Source organism: Poeciliopsis prolifica, unplaced genomic scaffold (assembly GCF_027474105.1).
Source record: "Poeciliopsis prolifica strain line A6 unplaced genomic scaffold, Auburn_PproV2 SCAFFOLD049, whole genome shotgun sequence".
Taxonomy (NCBI): domain Eukaryota; kingdom Metazoa; phylum Chordata; class Actinopteri; order Cyprinodontiformes; family Poeciliidae; genus Poeciliopsis; species Poeciliopsis prolifica.
In genome coordinates this window covers 1,282,501-1,296,484 of record NW_026562424.1, presented here as the reverse complement: position 1 = coordinate 1,296,484, position 13,984 = coordinate 1,282,501, and the positions used below count along the sequence as shown (strand labels likewise).

Sequence of the window (13,984 nt, the reverse complement as noted above, 5' to 3'; positions counted from 1 at the left end):
GTTTTTAGATAAAAGTTGCTTGTCACCTGGTTGGAATCTGTTTTTTTCTCTTTGTGTTATTTTCACTAATTGACATTTCATGGATGTTTTTGCTAAAAATGTATTATTTAAAAAGGATGACATACATTTCAGGTCAGATGACATTAATGATCTAAATTAGTTTTATTTAGCTGGACTGATGAGGAAAATAGTTCTTAACTGGCTGAAAATTAGAACCAAAATGTTTCTAAATATAATGAATAAATTCAGGTTTCAGTCATTTTCAGGGAATAAATAGATTTAGTTTCCACTACAGCATGAAACTAAAAAGTACCAGGAATTGATTTTAGGTATAATTTTTGGGATGTGCTTTTTTATTTTTATATACATTTTCAAAATTAACAAACTTAGTAAAATTAGTTCATTTAGCCTGGTTAGGAGAAAAACTGTTCTTTGTATGTAAAACTTATGTCTGTAATGTAGAAATAAATCATAACTCATCAAAAAAACAATTTGAACATTTTATTCATTTAAATAAACCTACACTGAATACACATAATAAAGATTAGAAAAATAAATATTTTAAAACACTAAAAGTCAAATATACAACCATAACCCACAATCAATATACAGAGAAAGATTAATGTTGATGCTGCACATTTAAAACCATCAAACTGCATTTCCTGCACAGCGAGTCGCAGAAGGAAGCAGGATGTTTATGAATATCAACAGTTTTCATGCTGATGTGTTCGGCTCGCACTGGCGGCCATTTTTAAACACAAGAGTCTGATGCAAACATTTCAATTTAATCCACAGAGTCACAAATACACACACACTTCTCTTTAACGCAGAACGGCTGAAAAGTTTACTGATTTCCCTCTGATTCTTCCAGTTAACCCAACGGTGTCCAAACCTTTTGCCCCAGGGGCAAAACTGGCAAATTTAAAATAGCCACAAAATTAATAAAACAAGAAAAGCAAAAAGAAGTTCAGTGTGACTTTTGGTTTTATTTTTCCTCCTCAAAAAACAAAATATTTATGAAATCTGTTTATTGCACTGCAAAAACATCTTAGTTTCCTTATTTCAAGTGTATTTACTTAGAAGTAAATTTTCAGAAAGATATATCAGCTTGTTTTAAGTAAATAATTCATTAGTACTGATTAAAAAAAAGGTTCTAGCTCCACTGAATATTATTTCACTTACAACTAGACAATATGTGGCAAGGTTTTGTATTTTTACAGTGCACTGAAGCTCCGAAACATAAAAAATGCTTTGGACTTTTTTATAAAAAAAAAAAAAAGATTTCCAATTGTTTTTTATTTTATTGGCTGTTTTTGACTTGACATCAGGCCGAACAAAATCATTTGAAGGGCCAAGAACGGCCCTCGGGCCACACTTTGGACATCCCTGATTTAATCAGAAGAGTTGAGCCTTGGCCGTTTCTGGTTCCTGAATTATCTCAACATTTAAGGACTCTGCTCAAACATCCAACCAATAACTGAACCAGAAGGTTGCCGATGCCAACAAAACATTTCAGAGAAAATGTGCGTTTTAAAGAAAATTAAAACTCCAAACTGTGAATGTAAATCTTGTTTGTCTGGAAACCAAACGCCAGCCCAGGATGAGCATGCCGTATGTAAACTTCTGGCCCAGTAGGGAAATTGAAGCCGTTTTCAGCAGATTCTGGCCGGTGAATACACTGCAAAAACACAACATCTTACCAAGTATATTCATCTAGTGTCTGGTGCAAATGCCTCAGTAAAATAAGTCCAAAAATAACTGAGAAGTAACTTTCAATAATATTTATTTTAAATATTCATAGAATAAGCTTGACAGGTAAAACAATGACATCTACATTTAAAATAAAGCTGAAATGATTGTGATGAAGCTGTTTTGTGTGAATAAGTGGATGTTCGTTGTATAGTTTTTGTTTATTTTGTAGTTCATTTTATGTGAATTGGGCCAGAAATGATCAGTTTATGCTTCTCTTTGCTCCTTCATAATTTTTGTAAGTTGTTACGTAAAATATTTGTAGTTATGAGTGAATGCAATAAAAATAATTGAGTTTATGACTTGTAAATTAGTTTTATCTTATTCAAATGAACTAAAATATTTGCCCTAGAAACTGAACAATACTTGGTAACATTTTGTGTTTTTGCAGTGGGTTTCATGAAGAAGTGCAGCTTTTAGCTGTGATGAATCCATATTTGTAACGTTTTGAACGCTGTATGTTTTGATTTGAGGTAAGTCGATAGTATTTGCATATCAAGTTACGTATTTAAAGAAAAATCCAACAGAAAAACGCTGAAGCTGCACTGAATCCACACAGAGCTACTGTTAGGAAGGTCACTTATAACAAAGATCTGATGCTAAGCGGAGAAATAAATATAGATTTTATTTCATGTATCAGTCGCTTTACACACACACTTTGCATAATTTCAGCTTTTCTATGAATTAGTGGCAAATTTAGTAGGTTTTAATTATTCAAGCCACGGTTATAAATCAAAATGTTTTTCTAAACGAGCATCATAACTGGTATTTTCATGCTAATAATGCTGTAAGCTAATGGTTTGGCTCATTGGGAGTTATTTACACGCCGAAAGTTGCATTAAAATATGCAGCAGCAGCAGACTGGTGGTTCAGCAATAGGCACTGTAAACGGAGTGAGGCGCCCCCTGCTGGAGGGTCATGTTTTCACAGCCAAACATGGAGGAGAAATCCAACCAGAAAGCAGAAATCTGAGTCCAGGTTGTTGAGTCTGTGGCAGATTGTTCAGTTGCTCACCAGACTGAGGAGGAGAGGCTGGTCTCCACGGCGCCTCGGCTCAAAACTCCACGTCTGTCGTCAGAATCGCCGCTTCCCGTGTTTAACGCCGTCAGTCATGCAGGTTTTGGGCCGAAGAGCTAAAAGGAAGCAGAACAAAGAAGATCAGGATAAAATGTAGAGTTTTCTAAATGTCAGAAATAAAATCAGATTTTTTTCATGTCATTTTAAAAGAAATTATTAATGACAGATAATATGATCAAAAGGTGGATTATTTTAACTGTATGATGGAGTATTGGGGCCCGGCTACAATAATTGTTATTTAGAAATGAAGATATAGACATAATATTAGCAGAATAAAGACAGTTTTTCCATCTTTATGAGAAAAAACATTGTTTTAATTAGAAAAAGCTTCCAGAGTTATTAGGATCTAGATCAGTTGGTGATTCTGCTAAATAAACTTTTATCATTTAAAATTCTGCTACTAAAACTTCAGTGTTCCTCTTTTAGTTTTTAATTAGTTTTCAGGGAGGAATTCTCATTAAATTTCTCTCATTCTACTAATATTATGACTATTACATAATAGTATTATAACTTAATTCTCCTTTAACTTGTTTCTCATATTTTTACAACTTTTTCCTCTGAATATGACTTTACTGTGTGATTATTATTTGTGTTAATTTAACTATTTTTGTATTATTTCAACTTTATTGTGATACTGCTTTTTTCTAATAATATTACAATTTTTTTTTGGTAACATAATACACTTTATTTTTGCATTAACGACTTCATTATTGTGGAACTTTATTCTCTTCTTACTACATAATTACTTCAAATATTCTGACTTTTTTCTTATAATTATAAAATAATAAAATCTTAGCCTAAGCCTTTTTTTAATTTGACCAAAATCCAAATTACAAAAAGATGGCCGCCCTGGTTCTGAGTTATAAAAACCAAAGGAGTTCAATGGTGGAAAACAATCTTGATTTTCCAAAAATTCTATCTTCAAAACCAAAAATTCAATAAATAGCCCAGCATAAGTTCAAGTAATTGATCAGTTTTTGTGAATCACCAGGATCGGCTGTCTGCTTCTTCTTGTTGTAATGAACGATCTGGTTCTCATTGGTCAGCTTCACATCCTGGTCCTCCACATGGTTGCTGCAACACACAAGTGAACACATTTATTCAGCTGGACCAGTGGAGAGGAGCAGCAGACACTGGGAGTCACCACTGGGGGAGTTGCAGTACAGGGAGTCACCACTGGGGGCGCTCACACAAAGCCTTCAGGGCTTTAATACTTACCGTTGGTCTTGTCTGCTGCTTTGGGGGCTGAAGGAGAGAAGAGTTATTAAAAATAACCGAATTATTGGAGTTTAACCAAATGCTTTTCATCACCTATCAATTTGTGAAAAGCATCTTATCTGGTGTGAAGCGGAAGACTTGTGCTCTCCTAATCTTAAACTAAACATGAATTATTTTGATAACGCATAAAATAGCCTTTTTTAATCAACCATTGTTATTTCTAAGTCTGGCTTTTTCAAAGAAATGCATCCAGTTAATTTATCTTGAAAAGGGCCGACAATTTTTATTTTCTGCAATTAGAAAACAAAAAACATTTATTCTCAGCAACAGGATTTAGATCCCAGCTGAATTACTTAATTTTGGTTAAGTTTAACAAAGCAGTTGAAAGCAGATTTGATCTATTGTAGCAGTCTGTGAATAATGTGATTGTGACACACAGAGCAGCAATTAGTCAAAACTGTACAAAAAATATAAAGATCTAACAATTAAAATAAAAACCTTTGGCAGTTTTAGCTGCACCTGGTTCAAATTCTGTAAAATTTATCCTATTAAGACACTTTTCCTGTCCATTTATTTACTGATGAATAATTAGTAGATAATTAGCTACAAATGTTCTAGCATTCACTATTGTTCATTATTTTCTTATTCCGAAAGTAATTTCATTTTTATTTGTGGCTTTGAGTGCATTTAGAATATTGTGAAAAATGGTTTAATGAAAAAAGATCCAATCAATCGCTTCATCATTGGAAAAACTGACTGTCAGAAAAAACTCTGGATAGTCCATTAATAAAATAATCCCTAGTTGCAGCTCCAGTTCCTTTATTTCAGAATCTAAAATTCCTGTTGTACAAATTATAAAAAGAATCCATTTAGTCTCAAAGAGTCCCGATTTATCCGGTCTGCAGTTTTGGGTGGTACCGGCTGCCGGTCTTGGTGTTAGCGGGGTGTATGTATACATTTGAGCTTGTGGATCAGCCACCTGATGACGGTGCTCCTCTCGCGCTGCGCCACGCCGGCGTCGTCGCTGAACAGGACGGTGTGGTACGGCACCACGGGGTCACAGGTCGGCAGGATGCCTCTGGCGGCCTGGCTCACACAGTCCAGGACGCCGTTATACACCAGGAGGTCGTCCACCAGCAGCTACACACACACACACACACACACACACACACACACACACACACACACACACACACACACACACACACACACACACACACACACACACACACACACACACACACACACACACACACACACACAGCTGTGAGCAGGAAACTAAACACCCTGCAGCAAATGTAGAGCTACTGACCCCAAACTCCTTGACGCCCCTCTGAGGCGTCTTGGAGTAGTTCCACAGCTTGATCATGGACACGGTCACCGGCTGGTCAAAGATCACGTAAACACGGTTCACCTGCAGGGAAAACACCAGACCAGAAGTTTACATACAAGCAGTCTGGTCCGTTTTTATAGCACATTTCAATAACAGGGCAGCTCAAAGTGATTTCCGTCATAAAAACAGAATGTGCCTTTATATCCACCGAGCCACGAGTCTGACTGAAGGTCAGACGGCGAGGATAACAGGTGTATGTAAACTTGTGGCTTCCCCTGCCGTTCTCACCGTTCCTGGGAGAACAGGGGCCAACCACATGTGCCTGCCGTCCTGCGTGTCGTTAACGCCGTCGATCAGTTTATCGGGAGTGCGGACGTCGCCGCTCACGTTGTCCAGGATGTTGACGCTGTCGGGAAAAGCTGCGATGTCTGGCGCAACGCAACGTCAGGGACCATAACAACACCGCTATGAGTTGGTCTGTCAGAAGAAACATCAGGGTCAAATCCATTCATATTTGTGGCTGGAAAACGTCCCGTTTACATCCGGACCTTCGCACAACGCTGGAGAGTTACTGGTTTCCATCCAGAGCCGCAGAGGAACCGAGCTGAACGAGGGCGGCGCCACAGCAAAGAGAAAATAACGCCGTTAAAGAGCACGGCGTGATGCTGGCAACTTGACAGCCAGAACCAACGCGAGTGGTCGCGTTCATGGTGGGTGGAGACAGACGTTTGCAGACGTGACGTCACAGGAAAGGATACTGTTGTCCGTGAGGTGGATCTTCTGGTGGTTCTGGTTGTAAAACTCCAGTCCGTTCAGGCCGATGTAGTACGGGTCTCCCCAGGTGGTCAGCAGCTGCAGCTGGAAGATGACTGGATGACGGAGAGTCAAAGAAAATACCATGTGGCGGTACCACAGAACCGGGCCGAACCGCAGTCGATTCCTGTGGTTCGGCTCAGATATTTCGGGAATTCCCAAACTAAAGATAAAATAACATCACTGGCTGCGTTCACCACATAATTGTGCAATTTGACATTTCTAAAATAAATTCCCTTCATGGAAAAACGACAATTTCTAAAATACTTGGCGCTAAGAGGAGGCGAGTGTTTCAGCCCAAACTGGTTTATCCAGCGGTTCTGGCAGCAGTTTTTCTGTCCCATTGAATTTAGCAGAACAATAAAGTAATTAATCTCAACAATAATGCTGTTTCGAGTCTGTTTCAAGGAATCTATTGATGCTGCATAACTTGCAGGTTCATCCTCTCAAAGAGACAAATTTTAACTTTGTAAAAAGAAAAGAAAAACAAACAAGTAAAAAAAATGTAATTGTTATAAAGTCGATGTTAATAAATCGGCCCTTTAATATACATTAATCATAGCTCATTATTTTAAATCAACATGCAATTAGTCTGGGTCTGCAGAATGTTTTCTTCATGTTTGTTTTGTTGTTTGTCTTCGCTTCAGTTTTTTGTGGTTGCAGCATCTTTTGGTTTTTTATGCATTTGTCTCTGCAGCACATTTTGCACCTGCAAGCCACTGTACTGCCGTTTCTTTAAGTTCTCCTACTCAGCTGTTTTGTTTTAGTCTGAGTAAACTATTTTTAATACCTGCATAATGTTGTTTTTCTTATGTTGTAAATTTGGTCCAGACGGTCCGAACAGCTGCAGCTCCGCTGACGTTTAAAGCCAAACATCAGCGATAAATAAAGAAATCGTTGAATGTTTCTGGCCGGTTGAAGCTCTGCTGGTTCTGGATCAGCTGGGATTCACTCAGTGGTTTCATTCCACTTACTGAGTATTGATCAGTGAAAGCCCAGCGGGTCCGATCAACCCGGTCCAGAGAGCCTCGCTGCCTGGTTTCCCTCCAGAAACCAGTTTTCCTTCCCAGCAGATTTTCAATCCTCCGGAAACAGGAAACAACAAGCATTTTTAAACACATTAATATCACAGACTATTTTATTTTTTCATTTTTAGCTGCTCAACATTAAACTAAAACACGATTTTTTATTGAAATGAGCAAAAATAGCCAGATTCCAGTAGAAACCAGAAGGGACCAGTTAAAAATGGTTGTCGGGTCGATCTTGTTTTTGTTGTTGTTTTCATGAGTTTTAATAAAATTAAAAGCAACAACGTGGCTGTTAAAGACAAATTTTTTGTCTTACACGTTATGTTTTCCTCTTTAGGGAGATTTTATTTCATTTAAACTCAGAGTGAACATAAACCCAGAGCTAGCTGCTTTTGTGATGCTAACAACACAAACTGTTAGCATCAGATGCTAAAGTTAAAAAGTGAAGTTTGTGTTTCAAACTGAGTGAAATCCTGTTTTTCAGGAAGGATACAGCCACAAGGCATGATGGGAGCTTCGTAGTCCATGCTGGGCTCCGGCCTCTTCGAACTTCCTCTGAAAATGAACAAAAACCAGAAATGAGTGAATGTTGAGTTTGCCTGGCTCTGCGAGCGCCGCGCCGCGCCGCCTGCCTCTGGGCGTCGTCGCGGCTGCAGGTGTCGGCCGGAGGCTGCAGGTAATCCACAAACAGAATCTCCTGGGCGAAGTCGAAGTGGCAGTTACCCGGTCCTTTCCGGACCAGGAACCCGTCCGGCGGGGAGATGGCCACCTCGTCCAAGAACAGATGAAGGACTTTTGCCTGAATCAGAAACAATCGGACGCGTCAGGTTAGCAGATCCATCAGAGATCCGATTGGTCCAGACGGTCCGAACAGAACCGCTGGTGTCCATCAGTGCAGCAGAAAGCGCCTCTCACCCCTCTGTAGGAGTCCTCAGACGACTTGTTGTAGTTCCAGATGCGCAGCCCGGCGACGGCTTGCTGCCTGCTGAAGGCGACGCTCAGGGTGTGAGATTCTCCAGCGGAGAAAGGAACCAGCCACATGTGGAGGTCATCAGTGGTGATGTTATGGCCATCGATGAGCCTGACAGGGAGAGGACACGATGACGCCTGGACACGACGGACCCGACCCAAATATGGTCGACGTACTTATCAAGCGTCCGCAAGTCGTGTTGGTACTCCGGCAGGTCGTTGAGGTCTCGCGGCGACGCCGCCATCATGGTGAGGTCCAGAGGTAAACTCTCCCCGTCCTTCCCCACCACCTCCAGCCCCGTCAGGCCCAGGTAGTGGGAATCGCCCCAAGTCGCCGTCATCTCCAGTCTGAGGCCTGGAGCAGCAGGAAGTAGAAATGTCACAACAGGAAGCAGAAATGTCACAACAGGAAGCAGAAATGTCACAACAGGAAGCAGAAATGTCACAACAGGAAGCAGAAACGTCACAGCAGGAAGCAGAAACGTCACAGCAGGAAGCAGAAACACATCTGAGGGTTAGCTTCGACATGCAGGTCAAAGTTCAGCACTGGGCTCATGCATTACTTGTTCTAGCAAAAGCTGAAACATTCATGCTAGGCTACAGAAACCCAAAAGTGCCAAGAATCACCAGTGTGACCAGGATGAAAGGCTCCAGATGAGGAAACGATCAGACTCACATTTCCCAGAGAAGATCCCAGGAACGTTCTGCATGTTTTCCTCCGGCTGGTTCACTGCAGCGCTGAGCTTCAGCTTCTGCTAATAAAACATTCAAACTCATCAATGACAACAGAACGGAGAGGAAACGGCTCTGTTTGGTGATGAAGGTCATACGCACTGCAAGGTCTTCCTCTCTGAACCCGGCCTGGGTGAAAGGTCGCTCGTCCCCCTCTCCGTCGGCGGTGCGCGGCCGCTGCAGCTCTTCCTCGCTCGCCGACCCGTCGGGTCGCTCGTCTTCGCCCAGAAACGTCTCGTCGTACCGAGACATGGCTCCAAGATGGCGTCGTCCGTGGTGAAGAGGATGGTGTCCCGAACTGGTCTAGGTCTGAAACGGCAGCAGAGGGGAGGAAACGGGACGGTCCCGACCCGGTTAGCCTGACAGCATGTTAGTCCTGATGGTCGGTGATTCTTGCTGTCGGCGTGTCGCCGTCGTACCTCCGGACAGCGTTCCCGACGCCTTGGCGATCTCGCCCCTGAAGATGCAGCGGCCATCCAGAAGCATCTCCACCTCCCTGGCGCCGCGGAACGAGTGGATGCGCGACTTGTTGTAGTTCCAGACCCGGATCATGGCGATCTGGTGCGGAGCGCCGAAGTCCAGGAAGACAGAGTGGCGGCGGCCCGGCGTGAACGGCGCCAGCCACAGGTGCATGTCGTCCTGCGTGCGGTTCACGCCGTCCACCAGGTTGGCCGCCACGCGCGGGTCTTTGCCGTACGCCGGAAGCACGTTGATGTCCGGCGGGTCGGCGCTGATGGCGGCGGGGCGCAGCGGCTCGCCGCTGGCGCTGAACACCTCCAGGCCGTTGAGGCCCACGTAATGGCGGTCGCCCCAGGTGGACCGGATGTTGAGAACCAGCCGCCGGCCCTGAGGCAGAACCGGGATCTCGAAGTCGTCCTCTCGCTCCGCGGCCGGGTCGTCGTCAGGGCCGTCGTCAGGGCCGTCGCTCTGCGGCGGCGCGCTGACGGAGGACAGGGAGGGTCTGGGGGTCGCGGTGGGGGTCACGGGGAGCGTGGGGGGGCCGCGACCCCGGCGCTGGAGGAACTCGTCGAAGACGTCGCCTTCGAAGGCCATGTTGGAGATGCGGCCGCGCTGGCACTGGTTGAACTTGGTGAGGGAATCCCAGGACTCCATCAGGGAGTCGTCCTGCTGGCTGTGGCAACGGGACCGGCCGGTACCGGCACCAGACCGGCCGGGACCGGCACCAGACCGCCAGGCGGCGCCGTCCAGAGACACGGGTTCATCTGAGGAGCAGATAAAACATCACAGACCGCCACATGACGGCCATTTTGAAGCTCAGCCCAGTAACCGTTACCTTCAGTTGTTATAAAACGCTAAAAATATCAACTGAGCCTAAAAGTTTGTAATTTAACTGCTTGGAACTGGACCTGTCTCTGTTTTTACAGCTGAATGGTTGAAACTGCAGTTTGATTCTGATGAGGAAAAACATGAAAACGTGATGGAAAAATAAAAACAAGTTGATTTTACACACACTGTCCCTTTAAATGCTCCTGTTTAGTAAATGTGTTTTTATGTCTGTTAGTCTGAAAGCAGGACCTCCTACCGGCCGCTAGGTGGCGCTGCTCCTCCGTCTGCCTGAAGGAGCTGCGCCGCCCGCTGACGGGCCGCTCCGCCTGCCGCTCCGCCTGCAGCTCCTCCAGCAGGTCGCAGGTCTGGTCCAGGGAGCGCTGCCCGCCGTTCATCGGCCCGTCTGCCCCTCTGCACACGCGGCCGGGGTTACAGGGCAGCTCCGGCAGCATGGAGGAGGAGGAGGGATTGTTTTCCGTGGAGAGCTGCGGTACCAACCAGCGGGGCCGCTCCCTGCCGCCCTCGCAGCCCTCCGGAGCGGCCCGGTTCGGCGGCTGCAGCCACTGGGGCGCGACCCGGCAGGCGGCCGGCTGTTTGGTGACCGTCAGCTGCATGGGCGCCGCCTGATCCGCGGAGGCGGACCGGTCCAAGACGCTCCTCTGGGCAGACGGACGGCGAGCGGCGACGGGCGGAAACGGCGCGTCTAACGTAGCCCCGTCCGTCGGGTCAGGCAGAACCTCGCGGTGCCGCCGTGCGGTGCCGCCGCCCTCCCCGGCCTGCAGGGGGCGCCCCGCAGGGCCGCCGCCGGACAACAGGAAGGCCTTCAGGTCGATGGTGGAGCCGTAGTCGAAGGCTTGGTTCCCGCAGCCTTTCTCCAGCTCGCCATCAAACGCCAGGGAGCTGTTCAGGTAGAGCCGGATGTGGCGCGCGCCGACGTCCAGCTCCTGCAAGACAAACAGCGCTTACTGAGAAACAGCCCACGATTAATCCATTATTCACGATTAATCCATTATTCACGATTAATCCATTATTCACAATTAATCGATTGATCAAACAGTGGGCAACTGGTTTGGTCATCGATTAATCGTGATACTTGATTTTTGGAATAGTGACGATTCTTAAAAGATCAAATGTTCAGTTCAGGAAAACTTGTTGCATTTCATGCAATAAAATATTTATTTTCTTATTTAAAGGGAACTTAATTATTTGTATAAAGTAACATAAATAACGCTAACAAAAAGATCTTTTTTTCTTTTCTGATTTATTCTGACAATCAATTGATCGGTTGGGCGAAGCTGCAGCTGCAGCTGAGGATCAAAGTGAAGTTAAAATTTTGGGACCAAAAGTCCCAAAATTTTGGGAAAGCAGGTAGCCTGTGGTTAAATAGAAATGCACGCCACACTTTTCAGATTTGTTTAGAAATGACTTGATGATTCTCTGCTTCTTCTTGCTGATAAAATCCTTTCAGGTTTGCGGCTGCAGGAACATTTGCAGTATTTCCCAGCTAACTGTTGCTAACTGCAGCAGGCAGAGCGACTCCAGAACCGCTGAACCCAAACTGCACTGCAGCTCCAGAAACTCCATGCAGTCTGAACAGTCTTACCTCACATGGCGGTTCTGGCTGCATCTGAGAAGGTCCATGAACAGAATTTTAACGGTTCTAAGAACAGCAGAGGAGCAGAACCGAACGCTAGGCTAATCCTCTGAGGTAATCCCACTCTGCCCCACATCCAGACTGACCGGCAGCTCCGCCAGCCACTGTGGGGCTCAACTGACGCAACGCAGCTAAACCGGCTCGGCCGCCAGCAGTTCGACAGCAAACCCGTGAACCGGGTCGGAGTTCTGATGGGTCGGAGGAGTACTTATGTTTTCGTACGGTTAGGCTTCTGTTGTAGTTCCAGATTTTAATGGAGGAGATGCCGAAGTCCAGAGCGCGCTCGGTGTTCCTGACGATGAAGTAGAGCTGGACGGGTGGGTGGAAGGGACACGTCCACATGTGGCGCCCCCTGGTGGTCTGGCAACCAGCAACAGGAGACAAAAACCATGAAAAAGAAAAAAAAAATCTGCTGATTTTTACAAAACAATCCATTCAAATATGACCATTGTAACATTGTTACAACTGATAGCACGCTATAAGTTGACCCTACTCTATAGGATAGCACCCTAACCCTATGATATTAATAATTATCATAATTTTTAAAAATGCAATAAAAATAATTCTAATTTTTAATAATAAGAATAAATAATAACACAGTTTATTATCATTGATGTATTTATTATTGCTATTATTAAATGTCATCAAAAATAATTTTCACATTTAATAATTATTAATGGCATCATATTTATTATGTCACAAATTATTTTTAAGTTTAATGTAAATAATTGTTAAATGCAATAATCATTTTATTTTAATATTACTACTATTGATATTACGTTTAATATTAAATGTAATCTAAATATTGGTTATATTTATGAGGAGCAATTATTGTTATTATTATGTAATATAGTTTTGTCTAATAAAACAGGAAACTGAAGTTGCTCTTTTCTCTGTTTGGTTTTTTACACAATAATAATAAATAACTGCGGTAAAAACAACATGAAATGATATTTTTTTGCCTCTTTGTTTCAGTCCAAACCCAAACATCTGAGTGTTTCCTGGCAGTAAAAGTGAAGGTTTGACTCGCAGCTCTATAGACTTTAGCAACCAGAACTAACCCACCTTGACCTTCCCGTTGACCAGCGCCGCCAGGTTACCCGGGTGGTCGGCGTTCCTGATGTCGATGTCGTGCGGCGACACGAACAGCTTCCTGTTTCTGTGGCAGAAGAACTGCAGCTCCGTCAGGCCGACCTGCAGCGCGTTGCCCCAGTTGGACAGGATCTCCATGGTGACGTACAGCGCCGGGGTGACGTCTGCCGGCGGCGGCGGCTCTCTCTGAAACGGCGACAGAGCCGGTCACGTCGGGCAGAGCGGATCGGTTCCGGCCCGGCAGCGCGTGCCGCCGACTCACCGGCTGCTTGGACAGGGCTGGGTTCTGGCCGGGTTCTGCTTCCAGCTGCTCCAGGGCCTTTAGGAGCCTCTGCTGCTGCCTGCACAGAATCACAGAGGTCAGGCTGGGCTCGGCGCCCCGCAGGACGCCGGCGGCGTGAGACGGACCTGGGGCCCAGCAGGGTGATCCTCTGCATCGCCACGGAGACGCCGCTCTCATCCTTCCCATGACTACCTGGGTGCTTCACGCCGTTGACCTCCTGGTGACCCTCAACCTGAAGGAGAGGAGACGGTCAGCAGGACGCCACTTCTTATGCAACATGATGATAAATCACTGCGTGGTGGACGATTGATTATGGATTAACAGTTTATTAGCTTAAACTAGCTCCAGGCGCTAGCAGGGCGTCTGGCTCTTCCTGCATGGGAGGAAGCTGCTCCACCTCACAGCTGGACACTAACCAGTTACATTTACTCAATTAATTACCTGAGTAATTTGGGGTAAATCCCTTTTCCATAACTCTGGTGTAACGTTGGTGTTTCTACTTTTTGGCTGCATATCTCAGACTGTTAGCTGACAGTAAATACTTGCTTGTTGGTTAGGTTTTATTTTATTTTTTTATTTTTCCCTGCTGTAATTGTGAATGTTATATATTTTTTGTATTTTATGAAAAAACTAAATTTAGCTCCAAACGACAAACTAGGTAAAAACGTCTGCTTGCCGCCTCCAGCAGAGGGCGCTGCTGGTCGTCCTGCGCGAGCCAGAGACAGAAACAAAGATGGCCGACAGCATAG

General features: G+C 44.7%; 1 protein-coding gene across 1 annotated transcript in view; it reads right to left on the bottom strand.

Moving 5' to 3' along the window:
• Positions 1-479: 479 nt before the first annotated feature.
• LOC129377693 (katanin-interacting protein) overlaps positions 480-13,984 on the bottom strand; it is a 21,281-nt gene continuing 7,776 nt past the window's right edge. The window contains 21 exon segments of the mRNA XM_055057803.1: positions 480-2,882; positions 3,815-3,900; positions 4,045-4,071; positions 5,024-5,184; positions 5,357-5,458; positions 5,666-5,805; positions 6,136-6,246; positions 7,712-7,773; positions 7,851-8,017; positions 8,134-8,299; positions 8,365-8,542; positions 8,864-8,942; positions 9,022-9,173; positions 9,176-9,214; positions 9,217-9,228; positions 9,339-10,142; positions 10,463-11,150; positions 12,083-12,220; positions 12,926-13,138; positions 13,215-13,293; positions 13,361-13,467. Of these exon segments, the coding sequence (XP_054913778.1) occupies positions 2,824-2,882; positions 3,815-3,900; positions 4,045-4,071; positions 5,024-5,184; positions 5,357-5,458; positions 5,666-5,805; positions 6,136-6,246; positions 7,712-7,773; positions 7,851-8,017; positions 8,134-8,299; positions 8,365-8,542; positions 8,864-8,942; positions 9,022-9,173; positions 9,176-9,214; positions 9,217-9,228; positions 9,339-10,142; positions 10,463-11,150; positions 12,083-12,220; positions 12,926-13,138; positions 13,215-13,293; positions 13,361-13,467 (3,570 nt within the window). The 3' untranslated portion in view covers positions 480-2,823.